The 16159-nt window shown below is 46.6% G+C and overlaps 1 protein-coding gene across 2 annotated transcripts in view; it reads right to left on the bottom strand.

The window, feature by feature from the left end:
• ACOT7 (acyl-CoA thioesterase 7) overlaps positions 1 to 15864 on the bottom strand; it is a 68474-nt gene extending 52610 nt beyond the window's left edge. The window contains exons 1-3 of one of the 2 annotated variants that reach the window (XM_055001490.1): positions 15710 to 15864; positions 6207 to 6324; positions 1005 to 1161 (exon numbers count right to left, since the gene is read on the bottom strand). In XM_055001490.1, the coding sequence (XP_054857465.1) occupies positions 1005 to 1161; positions 6207 to 6324; positions 15710 to 15792 (358 nt within the window). In that variant the 5' untranslated portion in view covers positions 15793 to 15864. Of the gene's footprint in view, positions 1 to 1004; positions 1162 to 6206; positions 6325 to 7577; positions 7645 to 15709 lie in introns of those variants that run through there. The other variant, XM_055001491.1, reaches the window with a different exon arrangement.
• Positions 15865 to 16159: the final 295 nt, after the last annotated feature.

Genomic DNA, 16159 nt, shown 5'->3' on the forward strand with positions numbered 1-16159 from the left:
TGGCAGAGTAGGGGATTGTACCTGGGTTTCCCAAATCCTAGTCCAACACCCTGACCGTACACCACACTGGGTCTCTTAACCTTACAGGCAAGACGATATAGGTGGAAGCAGCTCTTCAGGTACCCTCATCATAAAGACCGAGGGCTATTAAGCTAAGCACTTTGAGAACCGTAAGCAAACGGGTAGCCAGTGCGGATCTTTGAATACAGGGGTAACCTGTTCTCTCTCTCTCAGTTATCCTGTTTGGAAATACAGAGATGAACCAGATAATCTTTCCAGTTCTGTTTCTCCGATTCTACGAGTGATTCCGCACACGTTGGATAATGCACTTCCAATCCACTTTATAGATAATTTGGAGCAGATCTTTTTGTGTGTGGAACAAAAAATACACCTCAAATGACTGACAAAGTGCATTGAAAGTGCATTATCCAACATGTGCGGAATCAGCCTACAAGACGTTTTTCCTCCACCCACTATGGGCTAAGCAGCACAGCGCTTCTTTCGAGAGACGAACAATGCTGAGGTTAAACTTTAAGAACCTGACAGCGCCTCACCTACTCCTGGCACACTGGTTGCATAAGCCTAGCTCGGCTTAGATCAAGAGGAGAAATGACTAAAACAGGAATAAGCCATGTCGCTGCAATCACAAAGGTCAGGAAATCTTCTGCACCAGTGAAGATCTGCAGTAAAGGGTACCGTGGAGGGAAGATTAGTGGCTAGGCCAGCAACTTGTATGTTAAACAAGCAAATGGAGGAAATGCTCACTATAATACACAGACCTTCTACCACTGGAAATATTCTTGCAAAGTCTTAACACAGAGATTTAGGGCTGATTTAGATCACAGACAATAGATATACCCCACAAAAATCTGCTAACTGCGTAGAATGACAGGCAAGGCGAGTTTCAGAAGGAGCCCTTTCCCTCATTGAGAAGCTGGGAAAGACATGTTTTAAACAAATGAAAGTTGGAACAGGACTGTTAGAAAAATGGCCGCAGGGTTTACCTGTGAGGATGTTTTCAGATACCACGTTCACTTGAACTTCTACGGAGTGCTTGGAAGTGTAGGTGATCTCAGCGCTGACGTGAGCCACCTCCCCGATACACATTGGGGAGAGGAAATCGGTGCGCTCCACACGGGCTAGGGCGGCTACACAGCGTTCCTAGGGACACAAAAGCCACAGTCAGCTAACGGATCACACAGAAGAGTAAGGAAAGAGATCACATAGCGCATAATCATACAGGATACCTAACCAGCTTGATTTACTTTTGCAAAAAAAAAAAAGCACAGCTGCCAAAGAATGAAAAGAACTGCTTGTTTAGCCTGCGATCCCGTTATCAAGAAGAACGCACACAAAAGCAACCATGCCATGAATAGCAGACTGTGGCCTACCAAACCTCATTTGCCACTACCATGGAAAAATTCTAATGGATGCAGGTGCAATCTCTAAGCCGCCCCAAAGTCATCTGAGTCCTTCTGATAACGATGGGGGAATAAATAATTAAGAGATGCTCTCCCTTCTTCCCTACAAACCCATTTCAAATCCTTCCATGAGGAAACGGCAACAGTGCTCCGAAATTGATCAGTTACGTGCCTCAGGTTATGTTCTAGTGCCACCTATAGGCAATTTAGCTTAATTTTTTCCCTAAAAGGATGAGACTATTTTTGACCTTCGGTAGCTAGAGGCTTTAAGAAAGCGATTCTGAAAGAAGAAGGCACCCAATGTGCTTTTAGAGCAGAGTGAAAGATCAGTGTCCACTTTACATCTTGTTTTTCCTCTGGACTCTTGAGGGAATAAAAATAATCCCGTTATGCCAGATTGGAAAAACTTCCTCCACTTGGTATGCTGTTTATAAGAATGATTTTGGGGAGGAAGAGAATAGCTGGGCATGCCGTTACCCTTTACAGCAACTGCGAAGCAGAACAGGGTACCTGAGCATCAGTCTTCACTTATATGAACCTGCCTGCAGTTTAAGATCATCTGGCACTGCCCTTCTCCACATAGCTGCGAGGATGGTGGTGCATACGAGGGACAGCGCTTTTAAAGCTACAGTCTCTAGGCTTTGGAACTCCCTACCACAGGAAACCCCATCAACCTTCCCCCCTCTTTTTTTTCTCCAGAGGTCAGGAATTTCATTAATGTAATTTCTGGGTAAACTTCGAAGCAGGCTGAATCCAATTCGCATTTTTTTAAATTGCTGCTTTCCGTTTTTTATTCTTGTTGGCTGCTACTTGCCTTGGGTGTTATATGCTGTTTTACATTTACGGAGGGGAGGGCTGATGTTTTATTTATCCCTGCTGCGGTTTATAATTGCTGTTTTTTTTTGAAATGTGTTCGTTTGACTTTTAATTTATTTTTAACGCTTTCCTGTAAACTGTCTTGAAATAGTCTCAGTAGGGTGATATACATATGCTACAACCAAAGTGATTGAAATGGGATAGGCGACCAGGTGAGAATGCTAGCCCTTCTACCCCTAAACACTCCAAGGTACTTTGCTGAACAGGAACGCCCAATGGTCAAGTTTTCCATCACTTGCTGCTTATGTATTGGGAACGGGGCACCCCAGTGCCAAGGTCTTTCTCACTCTCTGTCCCTGAAGCTCTTCCCCACACTTCCAGATGTGTGGGTCCAAGACCAACTTGCTGGTGTGGGCGGGGCCTTGTTGGTACTGTCCTGTATGAGTTCTCATCCTTTTTAGAGAGCAGATCCCAGAATGGTTGCTAGGGCATTCCTGCCCAGCCATTGGACTCTGAGGTGCTCTTAAAGAATCCATCTTTCCACTATCCCCTACTCAGTTTAACATTGACAGGAGAAATTCGGAACATGACGTTACCAACATTCAGATGACGAAAAGCTCCCTCCCATATCTTCATCTGAATCCCAGAAGAAACTGTTAAAAATGCTTATAGAGTGTGTGGAGCTAGCACAGGACTGGAAACAGGGGAATACACTGAAGCTTAATTCAGTCAAGAAGAAAGTGCTATCTATGGGTTGGAAATAAGGCTAATATATAAGCAGTAGACAGGCTGACTTGGGTACAGTTACCTCCAGCGGAAGGAGCTAGTATAGAGTCTGGAGGTGACCTTTAATGTTGCACTGTCCTGAAGGAGGCAAGTGACTAGTGGTGTCTTCAGCTTAAGTGGGTTCACCAGTTGCAGCCATTCCACAGTCACACATGCCTTGGTAACACCCAGATTAGACTACTACAATGTGCTCTATGTAGGGCGGCCCTTGAAGATGGCTTGTTTACTTATGTTTTTATCTCATTCTTCTTCAACAGAATTCAAGCAACTCAAAAAGGCAAATGTGGTGTCCCACTTTCCCCTGCCCATTTTATCCTGACAACCACCCTCACAGCCTGATTTCCCCATGGCCACCCAGTAAGAAGCATGGCAGAGTAGAGATTCAAACATGTATCTCCACAATCCTATACTACACTGGCTTGGAAGCTTCGCCTGGTACAAAACATAGCAACTTGACTGGTACTCTTCAAAACCAGCATGTAAAACCTGCACTATATCAGCATCACTGGGTACGAGCGTGGTTCTAGGCCCAATTCAAGGAGCTGGTTTTGACCTTTAAAGCCCTAGAAAGTTGGATCCAGAATATCTGAAGGAGTAAACAACTTCTTTGTTATCAACGTGGGGCCAAGCTGCATGCACGTGCGTGTGTGTAAAATGCCATCAAGTCACAGCTGACTTATGGTGAAACCCCTAGGGTTTTCAAGGCAAGAGATGCTCAGAGATGATTTGCCATCCCTGCTTCTGTGTAGCAACTCTGGACTTCCTTAATGGTCTTTCATCCAAATATTAATCAGGGCCGACCTTCCTTAGCTTCCAAGATTGGAGAAAATCAGGAATGAGGCCTGCCTACAGGAACAAGCCTTGTCCAAGGTAAGACTGGAGAGAGGCTTTGGGGAGGACCTTTCCCAGCCACCATTGCCAGGCTGTGGAATTACCTTCCCAGAAGCTGAGATCTTGAAGGTTTTTCAGAGAACGAGAACATTTTTATTCTCAAAGGCCTCTGAACTGACAACATCGTTTTCCTTCTATTATATCCTGTGATTCAAGTTTTATGGGGACAAATACATTAACGTTTCAAATAGTTTTACATTTTTGTGAGCCTTGAGGGCCAACACAGAACATTAAAAATAAAAATGAGATGTACCTATATAATTTGGTTGGGAAGCTCTACATTTTTCAGTACAATAAGGTATACTTTAACAAGCCTTCAGGGAGGTCTATTTCCTCCTTTAGGTCTCAGCATAGGCACTCACATGGCAGTACGTTTAATTTATCAGGGAAGAACTAAGCATGAGTTTCTGGCTAAAGGTTTCAAGTGCAAAGCTGTGTTGGTCTGTAGTAGAAGAGCAAACTTTGGGTCCGGTACCACCGTAAAGACCAGCTAGATTTCCAGGGCATAAGCTTTCAAGAATCAAAGCTCTGACTCTCAAAAGCTCATACCCTGGAAATCTAGTTGGTCTTCAAGATGCTACTGGGCCCAAATCTTGCTCTAGCTGAAAGTTGTGAAGGAATGGGCCTCCTCCATTGCTACCGAGCTGTGCATGGACAGCCTTCATATTTATTACCTCATTCGTAATCTGCTTCTCCCATTCTCTATCTTACCACTAGGTTTTCAAACACAAGCATCAAAACCAGAAGCAAATTCTACTCCAGGCCAGCAAACAAAGCCCGCGACAAAGGCAACAAGGCAAATGAGGTCTACCAGCTCTGTATGGCAACCATCCAAGGTCCATTGGGGTAAACCGCCGGCTTTTCCTCCCTGACCGGGACGGCAAGAGTAATTGCATTCCAAGAACCTGTTAGACCACAGTACACAGCTAGCAGGCTGTGTTTAGTTTGATGGGTCATGTTGTTCAGGCATCTACTACACTGTGGGAGACCCACTGCAGAGATCCTACAGCTAACACAACCATCTCCATTAACCACTCCACATGCCATCTTTCCCCCCATTACTAGCAGATTCGTGACTGATCACCCTCGAGAATGACATGCTATAATCCTATAATGCCTACTGCGGATTAGCTTGCTGATGGATTTAGGAGGGGAAAGGATTAGGCCAAGGTAAGACTAGACAAAGCAGCTGCTTCCCCCGCCCCCCCTTTCTGGGTCACTAGCAGAGCCCTGGAAAGAGGTAAGATACAGATGTGTTTCTCTGGAGCTACTCTAATTGCTCTTTATTACTGCAATGCCTAAGAGGCACGGGCAAGAGCCAAAGCACTGAAATTGCATCTTGAAACACGACTCGGTCCAGCAGCTAACACTACACCACAGTGTAACCATGGGACCTGTGAATGCCAGTCACTGCCACAGAGCGTTGAGCTTAGCAAAACTTCTGAAGGGGGGGGGCGAGAGCTGGAAAAGTATTAACAGTTTCTGCCAGGGCTTTTTTTCAGCTGGAACGCGGTGGAACGGAGTTCCGGAACCTCTTGAAAATGGTCATATGGCTGTGCTCAGTGGCGCGGAAGTCAATCTAAACTCACCTCTGTCTGGAGATCAGGGGGCAGGGCCACCAGCCATGTGACCATTTTCTCCAAGGGCAACCCACTGAGTTCCACCACCTCTTTTCCCAGAAAAAAAGCCCTGGTTTCTGCAGAATTGGAAACTACTGCAAATATAGAAACCTTATTGTGCAGCTTCTATACTGGGCACATAGGGGGTATATAAGGAAAAATAATAAACAATGGAAGAAAAATATTCTGAGAAACAGGAGAAAGTAATATTCTGAAGTTACTTCCTGCCTCTAGAAGTCCTTTCCCCGCTAAGGCCAAGTCAAAGCATAAAACTCTTCTGCAGATAGCAAAAGCTGCATCTCCCTTCCTGCTTTTCTGTGGTCAGGGCACAGAGATATACTGCTGCTCCCTGCAGGAACACCACCAGCAAGACCACAAACCATTCATAGGGAAACTCAGTCCTAGGCCGCCAGTCCTTTTTGCAATTCAAGATCCTGCTCAGCAACCCCACTGAGAAAGAGAAAGCATGCGTGCCGAAGTGAACAGCTAGTGCTAGAACACAATCTATGGAAATCCTTCTACAGGCCAAGTATTTGTTGTGGCAGAGTTGGCCGAGAGGGAACGTGGGTGGCCTTGCACCTGCTGTTTCAGTGTCGCCCTGCACTTGGATCTCCTCATCGGGAGAACCAGTTGCCATGAAGCTTCCCTGTTTCATTAGGTGCCAAGTACGTACCCCGGACTGAGAGTTGCAGTGGCGAGTGCTAATGATGGCACCAGCTTCCTCGATCATTTTTAAGATGGTTCCCCCATGGACATTCCCAGCAATGTTGGCATCATCTGGGCGCATGATCCTGTGGAAGAAGAGTGGGGGAAAGAAGCCGTCAGAACACTGATTGAGTAAGGAGGCAAAAATAAATGAAGGTACCTTTTATCTAGTTGTTTTCAAGTTATCAAATCCACCGGTTTCATCGTCAGGCAATAAGAGCTTCTAACAGCTGCCAGATGTTAACAACAAACACACTACTATAAATGCTTTTGTATGGACGGCTCTTCTTTTCCCTGGCTTAGTGAACAGCCTATACGAGAAGCGCATCCAACGTGGCTTGCTGTTCGAGCAGCAAGGTTATCTTTCCTCCACTCCAGGTCCCGTCTAGAATCAGATACCCAACTCCAATTTGAAGTGGGTTAACATGAGTCGGCAGCGCTTTGTAGCAGAGTAATTTTAGTGCAGTGGAAATAAGCAGAGTAGACTTGTGTGTGTTTTAGCTTCTGTAAAAAGAGTTTACTACATACAAAGGAAAAAAGTTAACACTAGTGAGAAAACAAAGAATGGCTAACTTAACTCCTACATCTCCACATCTTGATGGTCTAACTGCAACAGGACACTGGCAAACTGGTCTCCGAGTACGTGCAGGATTGTTTATTGCACCCCAATAAAACTGATCACCCAATGGTGAATCTCAGGTCACTTTATTAATAATAAACCTCCCCTTTTCTCTACCAGAAAAGCTACATAGCATCTAAATGGCTTTCTTTCTTAGCTAAACCCGAACAACTGTTTAACTGTTGGAGGACAGAAGTCACTTGCTAAAAAACCAACAACAAGCCATGGTTTTAACTATAGCTATACAAGTGGAAGAGGGCAGAGAGAAGCCGCTGCATTTCCTCCTTCCTGCCACCAACCATGAGGGATAGAAGCTTGCTTTGTTAACACGAAAATGCCACCAAAGATCCTACACTCTAGGAATCAAACTCTTCTATTTAAAGCAGACACATAATTTGAATCTCAACCTTTCAGAGGCACACATCCACAAACACACACTTGGCCCTATTACACCCAAACATAAAGCTAAATCTTCTACTGAGAATTGCCTTCCAGTTCACATTTTTCCATTTGATGTCCCAGCCCCTCCTACGCAGTTACGAACGGATAATTAGCAACTTCTTTTAGCTACAATATCTGTACAGTCCACCGCTGTATAGACTCCATTCATACACTCAGTGCCTAAACAGAACCTAGGAAAACGCAGCACAAACACAAAGAACCACAAGCCCCAGAGGAAGTTACACATCACCCAGTAAGAGAGGCTGAGGGCGGCCATACTGGATAAGCAGTAGTAGCATCCTAATGGGGAAATTTCTGTTCTTCCTTCTGACTTGAGCACTTCCGATCTGTGTTTCTATTTCATTATTTGCATCACGGCAGCATCACCCGAAACTACTTTTATGGCTCTCCTCATCAACAATCTCTCATTATCCCTCATCAGAATAGGAAGGCAGCATCACAGCCAATCGGGGAAGCTACTTTAAGAGTGAGTCACCATAGAAACCCTGTAATCGAAAGGCAAAAAGGAAGCAAAAGGTCCAAGAACAAGAGGCAGGAAAATACAAGATCTTCAGGTCCTCATACGCAGCTCAAGCAGCCAAGAGAACCACCCTAAGTAAGAGAAAAGCAAGTCCAGGCATACTGAAGGCTGCGTGTGTTTCCACTGGTTCTCTGTTCTGTTCCAATATCACTTTATGCTAATTAAAGCATTAAATTATGCCAATTTAGCCAACATATGGGGAAAGGAAGATCTGAACGACAGATAACCTTTCTTTCTGTTGGGTGTGAAGTTTCCTAGTTTGTTTTTTTTTCATGGGAAGGGGTGGAAAGATGGAGGGGGGAGTGAACTATTAAAACTAAGCCTGCTTTACCTCTTTAAAAAGATTGACAGTGAAATCCTAAACAGAGATACTCTAGTCTAAGCCCACTGAAATCAATTTGTAACTTACATCATTTGTAACTTGCACCATGAGTTTGCTGGCTGATGAATGCCTAGTCACACATTCTAAGCCAAATAAGGTTGCCAACTATAGTTTGGGAAATTCCTGGAGATTTGGGGGCTGGAGCCTGTGGAAGATGGGTTTTGAGCAAGGGGAAGACCTCAGCAGGGTACAATGCCATAAAGTCCACCCTCCAAATCAGCCATGTGCTCCAGGGGAACTGATTTCTGTGGTATGGAGAGCAGCAATAATTCCAGGAGATCTCCCAGCCCGGACTGGAGGATGGCAGTGCTATAGCCAAACCTACCTCACAGGGTTGTTGTGAGAATAAACTGGAGAGGGGGGGATGTTGTATGCCACATTGGGAGAGATAAATGGAGTATAAACGAAGTAAGTAAATAAATAACTTACTAGTATATGAAGTCATGCTTTATGGCGCATTTATTAATTTTTTTCTCACATAAAATGATTGCATAGTGACGACCAGGGGTCATTTCGTAGAAAAAGAGCTGGAGGGACTCATTAGCATAACCTATTAGCATAATTCATTAGCATATGCCATGCCTCTTGCCATCACCAGAAGTGTGTCATTAGCATAACTGGTTTGTATATGCCACACCCCCGGACATCACCTATTCTGGCTGTTTTGGACCCAATCCTGGCCATTCAGGGCCGAAATTGGGCCCAAAATAGCAAAAAGGGGCTGAAAAGGGGCCCAAAATGGTCAGGATCAGGCCACTGCTGAGCGGGAGAGTGATCCACCACCCGTCAGAGGTCCAATCCAGGCCATTTCGGCCCCAATCCAGGCCGAAATGGGCCCAAAATGGCCGAGAGCCAGGTGGGCGGGACCACCTGTCATGTGACCTCTTTGGGGAACTGCCGGAACTGCGTTCCTGTGCGTTCCCCCTCAAAATGAGCCCTGGTGATGACCCATTTATACCATCTGAAGAAGAGAGCTCTAACTCACAAATGGTATATACTTGAATAAAATCTTCTTAATCTTTAAGGTGCCCAAAGACTCCTGTTTGTTATCACTCTTTTTTGCGATTCAGAACTTCAGGTGTTTAAAAAAGAGGTGGCAGAGCTGACTCATAAAAGATGACAAAATGATTTGTTTCCGTTCATCATATCTGAGAACGTGCCATCTAGGGCAAAGGTACTGCTCCACAGAAACACAGCACAAAGGCACACGCTGTGCAAGGTTGGGATAGGGCTGAACAAACAAAGAAGGGTGGCTCTTGGCTTACTCTTCACCCCCTCCCTGCAATTTCTGTCCTAGACTTTTCTTCTAGTGCTGTGAGAAGGGCAGGGAAAAGACAGTAACAGACACGCCAGGATGGTAGTAGGCGGTGGAAATCCAGGGTGGTAATAAGCAGGGGAAACAATGGCTGGAAAAACAGCCGCTTTCTACTGAAAGCCATCTCAGTTTGAGGAAAGGGGTGGGGTGGGGTGGGATAGATTGCCTCCCTAGTTTTGGTAACCTTGGCGGAGTCTTACCTTTGGTAATGCTCCTTGGCTTGCTGTGGACCCCTCCCCCAAACATGCACAATTATCTACACATCTTAAGGGACTTTCCATTTTACACACTTATCTTTGATGCTCTAAGATCTATAGTCCAATAAAGGCACAGGGCAGACAATGACATTTACTGATCTGGCTCCCTAATGATTTATTCCCATTTTACAGAAGCTAAGAGTCTCTCTACACGACATTTGACACGTGTTCTTCATGTGCCAGGAGACACAACGTTAGTCTGGAAGCAGAGTTTCGAAAGACAGAGCTGGCAGAGATCGCTCCCGAGGGGACGGATTCTCTCACAGCCCTCCGCTACCTCTGGCATCTTCCATCTCAGAGCCTTTGCCCTGCTGAGGATCAGTTAATTCAAAGTTTTAAGCAGGGAAGGCGGCAGGGTAAAAGCTCCAGAAGGGGAGACAGTCTTCCACACCACATGGGGCAGAGGGTTGTGAGAGAATTTGTTCCCTCTGGAGTGATCTGCGCCAGCTCTGTCTTTCGAAACTACCCTTCCCAGCTAACATTGTGTCTCCCGACATGTGACAAACACGAGCCCAGGCGTCTCGTGTAGAGAGACTCTGAGAGACAGAGATTTAGCCCAAGCCACATGATGAGTTATTAGCTGAGCTGGAATACTGAACTTGCAGGTCCAAGGTAAATACACTGTCCACTAGAGCACACTTGTTCATTTCCATACAACACTAGCTCTAATAGAGCAGATTCTCAGATCTGATCACTTACCTGCCAAGTTTCGCATTGACATGCAAGAGTTTTGCTCCCTTCCAAAAAACCCCCATGCGCCACCATACTTTTATCATTGCTTCATTAAGAACCGAGACGGCTCAGATACAGACAGCCAAATGAGACCGGCTTCCTTTATTAAGAGCTATTTCCCTCCCTCTTATGAAACACAGATGCCTGGAAATTAAGAAATGTTTGATACCAACATTAGTACAAGCTGTGTATCTAGAGATCAGTATTACTTGCGGTACTGCCAGCAGAGAAAAGAATTCCTCTGAATCCAGACAACAGTTAAAACAGGCAGAGAAAAGAATTCTTCTGAATCCAAACAACAGTTAAAACAGTTCCATGGTGCAAGGAACAGTTTTAACATTCCAGTGATGGGATGTTCTAAAGCGATGGTTCCCATCCTTTTTGGTATGGTGGCCCACAAGTCCAAATTTACCTCGTATGGTGACCCACCCCGGGCTGGCCCAAGAGATTGAGAAGGTGCTGGGGGGGAGTGCCGAATTGAGGCGATGCAGGAAGATGGCAGATGTTGGCAGAGATGTGGGTGGCAAGCGGCTCAGTGCAATACATCACTCACATCAGGTAGAGGCCAGGGAGGCACTGCAAGGGGCTGGGCAAGAGGACAGGCTGCTAAGGAGCAGTGCCAAGATACGGCCTATACCCGCACACACCTCTTTCTCTCCTCTCACTTTTCCATGCGCTGGACAGCTCCCACCGACTCTCCAGCCTTTCCTACCTTCTTCCCTCTAGTTGCCAGACAGCTTTCCTCTGCTCGTTACTGTCACAAAGGGCAAGGTGAGAATGGAAAAAGCTGGCAAAAAAGAAGAGGAGGGAGAGAGAAGGGTGCAAAGGGCAGGGGCCGCCATTAGGAATGGCTGGCCTGCGACCTACTTTGAGGTTTTGCGATCCACACATTGGGAAATACCATTCTAAACTGTTAAGAAAGGACAGAAAGCATTATACCTCCTTGAGAATTTGGGCGGTCAAACTAAAATGACTTAGCAATTTTCTTCGCCATGACTCAACTGGTCCACTGTTACTACAATACTTGCGATCCACGGTACCACCAGCGAGTTTCCACACTACAAGACCGTGACAAAAATAATGGAAGAAAGTAGTAAAGGTCTTTTTCCAAGGCAAGGAGCGATCAATCCTGAACTGAAACTCCACTCCTTCTGCACACCCAGGCGGGCAGGAAAGCAGGACAAATTGTGAGATGGAATGCTCTTTGCAGTGAGGATTGTTAATGCAAAAGACATCTAATCACTTAGCAATAGGAGACAGCAATAGGTACGGCTTTTTTTCTAGGAAAAGAGGTGGTGGGACTCAGTGGGTTGCCCTCAGAGAAAATGGTCACATGGCTGGTGGCCCCGCCCCCTGATCTCCAGACAGAGGGGAGTTGAGATTGCCAATCTCAACTCCCCTCTGTCTGGAGATCAGGGGGCGGGGCCACCAGCCATGTGACCATTTTCAAGAGGTTCCGGAACTCCGTTCCACCGCATTCCGGCTGAAAAAAAGCCCTGGCTATAGAGAAGTCAGAAAGACTGAGAAAAGCAAGTAGGGTTAGGGAATCGTAGTGCAGGGAATGAAGGAAAATAAAAGGAAGCAGGAACTTGAAGACAGGAAGAAACTTCTCTTTGCAGTGAGGATTGTTAATGCAAAAGACATCTAATCACTTAGCAATATCAAAAGCTACTTGGTATTGGGTTCGCTTTCTGCCCTGCTTAATGGTCATTTTCCTGTTCTCTGTGTTATTCCGGCAGCCCAGAGATGGACTACCTGTCTGCCTTTCCGAGTTTGTATAATTAAGAGGCCACATGTGCTGCAGCAGGCGTTACTTGGTTTTGAGCATGCGCTATGTCACAGAGAAATCCCAGGTCAACAATATCACTGTGGACAAACTGAACTGGCCACCAACAGTCATGCCCCAACATCACAGAGGCGTACACCATGTGCAAACCTAGCCACGCATTCCTGTCCCGTTCACTAGAGTTGTGCTGGAGTTCAGAAAGAGCAATTTGAAAGACTTCCACGGGGCCCTACATTCTGTTCATAAATGACAACCAGAAGCCAACCACGTTATAGTGGTGACAGCTTTGGACACCAGGGTGTGCATATGTGTGGGGCATGGAAGGGGGGGGGATGTCTCACAATCTAGAATGCCATGATCACACAGCAGAACCTGACAAATACTTCATTGCAGAATCCAAGGGCCACTGTAAAGGGCCATAAACTAGACTGTAATTACTACACATTAACCAGAGAGTCAGGCCATAAAACTGTACTGACAGTTTCTACTCATGTCGAGAGAGAAAACTAGAAAGCCACATAGCTTCACTCCTGACATCTTGCCTCCCTCTCCTCCACACATTTACTTCTAGCACACATTACAGTCCTGAGATGAAGTTTGCAGGGGGGCAGGGAACAGCCTGTACAGAAACGTCCCAAACACAAGTAATGTCATAGCTTTTATTAGAATAGCCCGATGTCCGCAACAGGAGCCCAACATTACATGTTATAATTAATTCCGTGATTCTCCCACAAATGCTCTTATCAGTGAAGGAAGCAGTTTCAGATGGTGGGGCGGGGGGGGGGGGAGGTGTCGCTTAACAGTTTCCGTTCAAGCTGTTTGCCTGCTCAAGATCTTTCTCGAGTTACCCTGTTATCGTAATCCAATTTTTGAGACAGCAGAGAAGTAAAGGGTTAAAAACGCTTCCCGCCAAATGTCAGTTGTAGCTGCTTTCCCTGATGATGGTGGTCAAGAACCGAACTTCAGGCAATGCACAGATCGAGGCGGCATTTCTGTTGCCTCTGGAATGTTCAATGCCATAAAAGATTTCCCCAATAGCCGTACTTCACTGCCAGCAAAAGGAATGGGCTACCACAGACAGCCAATAGTGGCCTGTACCAGGAAGGGATTGCTTCTGAATAGAAAGCAAAGCAGCCAGAAAGACCATAGCACGACATTTAAGCACCGGCCTTTATAAAACAGCTGCCAAAGGCTCTCAGAGTCAAGTGTGCAGCAAGACCAAGGAGACATTTATGAATACAACTAATAAAACATTTATTTTACACTTAATCTGCGAATGCAAAACCCTCCGACAGCACAAAGCCAGCGGAAAACCCAGTGAGTCAGCACAGAAGAGAAGAGCCGCTACTGCAGAGACGAAGCAGCGGGTTTCTCTCTCTTAAGGGCCTTTGGTGTAAGCCACACCACAGGGAATAAGCAGATTAGAATACCTAGGGGCTGCTGCAGCCTGGCTATACAGCCTAATTATTCTCACATGCATATGGCTAACTGCACACAGGGGAAGAAAGAAGCAGGAGCCATTTAGCAATTTCCAGCTGTCGACTCCATTGATCAGACAGGCCACAGCTGTTGTATGGATGGGTTAGACTAAGATCTCCCTCTCTCATTGGCAGCGATTTGCAGCTACCAGAGAGGAAAGGCGACCTTTCGGAAACCATGTCTTGGTAACCAGAGAACGGAAATGCAACAGAAGCTTATTCTAATACCGACGCTCAGCATTTCTGTGGCTTTCCATTCTAAGACCAGTCAGGAGGGAAGCAGAGATGAGGCAAGCTTGCCACAATAGGTAACACAACTGGAGCACCCGTGCAAAGATTGAAACTCAAAAGTCTGCCCAAGCCCTCATCTTTCGACACAAATATTTCCAACGTCCATCATACAGTATGCACCTGCTAGCAGACACCCTGACCTCAGCTCAAGAAATGCAGGGAAACAGGCCAGACCTCATTTTAAAACTCGACCCCATTCACGTGTGTTTTTCCTTTACGTGACATTTCATGCAAACCCATGGATGGCATTCCACTGGAGAAGCCACACTGGTCTTTTGCAGCAAGAAACAAAGAGCCTTGTGATACCTTAACGGCCAACAGATTAATTGAAGCCAAAGCTTTAGTGGACTAGAAGCTGTTTTGTTAGATGCTCAAAGATCACGCATTAAAGGACGGGGACTGTAGCCCATGAAAGTTTGGGCTTCAATAAAGCTGTTGGTCTTTAAGGTGCCACCAGACTCCTTTTTGTTACTGATGGCATATTTTACAATACATTTTGAAACATAAAGATCGCCCGATATGGGTATGCTGACGATAGATATGACTCTTAAGTATTCTCTGGTAGATGACCCAACTGTAGAGGAAATGTAAGAGTTTGGGGACACACACCTGGCAATTAGGAGCATCCACACGTGAAGGACAACATTAAGATATCTGACGCACATTCACTGAAGATAATCATATATACTGAAATGTATTATGTGCACAAACACGCCCCGCATTCCTTATACCAGCTTATCTTCCAATCTGACTTTATATGCAAAAAGAACACTTAGCATTCTTCTAGCACTTTCACGGTTCTGAGGCCTCCACACCCATCTTGTTGCAGGAATCACGTAAACAGCACTGCAAATGTCACCATGGGACAACTATTAGGGTACCAACCTGGGGAATTCCAGGTTCAAATCCTCCCACTCAAGCACAAAACTTATTAATGCAAGGCCCTCTGCATTAGCGTATCCTACCTCACAGGGCTGTTGTGAAGACAACATACTCTGGGTTCAGCAACACCTGCTGCACCAAGAAGTTCATTCATACAAGCTCCTTTACTTCAACCCAGCATACCTTGCAGGATTGTAGGGAGGACAAACTGGGGAAATGGGAAACCACACCCACCCAAATCCAAGCTCCCTACAGAAAAAGTGAAGTAACAAATTTGGAGGGTAGGCCACAGGAGAGTGAGGCCACTTGCCTCCATACGTGAGACAAGAAGGCCATCAAGCCCCCCTCAGCCCACACTCAGAAACACTTAGGAACTAGGTCGCCAGCTCCAGGTAGGGAGATTCCTGGAGATTTGAGTGTGGAAGCCTGGGGGTAGGCAAGATTTGGCGAGGGAGGGACCTCTGCAGGGTATAATACCAATTAGGGTGGCCAACTCTGGCTTGAGAAATTCGTGGAGATCTGGGGGTGGAGCCTGGGTAGGGCAGGGCTTGGGGAGGGAGGGACTTCAGCAGGGTATATGCCATAGAGCCAGAGCCCGCCCTCTAGGAGAACTGATCTCTGTGGCCTGGAGATCAGTTTCAATTCCGGGAGATTTCCCGGCCCCGTCTGGAGGTTGGCAACCCCACTTGGGAAAGCCTTCTCCTCAAAATGGCGCTTCAAAGCCGGAACGCCGCGCCCCGCCGGTACCTGCTGATCTGGATGGCGCCCGGGCCGGCGGGCGACATGGTGGCGGCGACTCCCCCGCTGTCGAGCGCCCGGGCGAGCTGCATGAGGGTCGGCGAAGGCAGGAAGGTCGGCGAGAGGGAAGAAGCGCAAAAAGCCGGCAGCCCCGAGGACCGAAGGAGCGGACAGCGGGAGGGGAGGGGCCTCACACCTCGGCCACGCCCCCTCTCCTGGGATTGGTGTGTCTCAGCCGGCTCGAGCCCCCCACCCGACTCAAGCTCGCTCCGCATTGGCCAATCTCCTTTCCAAACCACGCCCAGCTGAGAAGTGCGGCCCCCTGCGCGCTCGCTCGAACACGTGATTCCCCACCAAGGCACCGCCCTGACTTTCTAAGGGACAGGGTGCGTTTAAGTGAGAGTCGCTGCTGAGAACTTCCGGCTCTCAATCCAGCGCTTTCGGGGAAAACCAGAGCGG

The sequence above is a fragment of the Eublepharis macularius genome, chromosome 17 (genome assembly GCF_028583425.1).
Source record: "Eublepharis macularius isolate TG4126 chromosome 17, MPM_Emac_v1.0, whole genome shotgun sequence".
Lineage (NCBI taxonomy): Eukaryota > Metazoa > Chordata > Lepidosauria > Squamata > Eublepharidae > Eublepharis > Eublepharis macularius.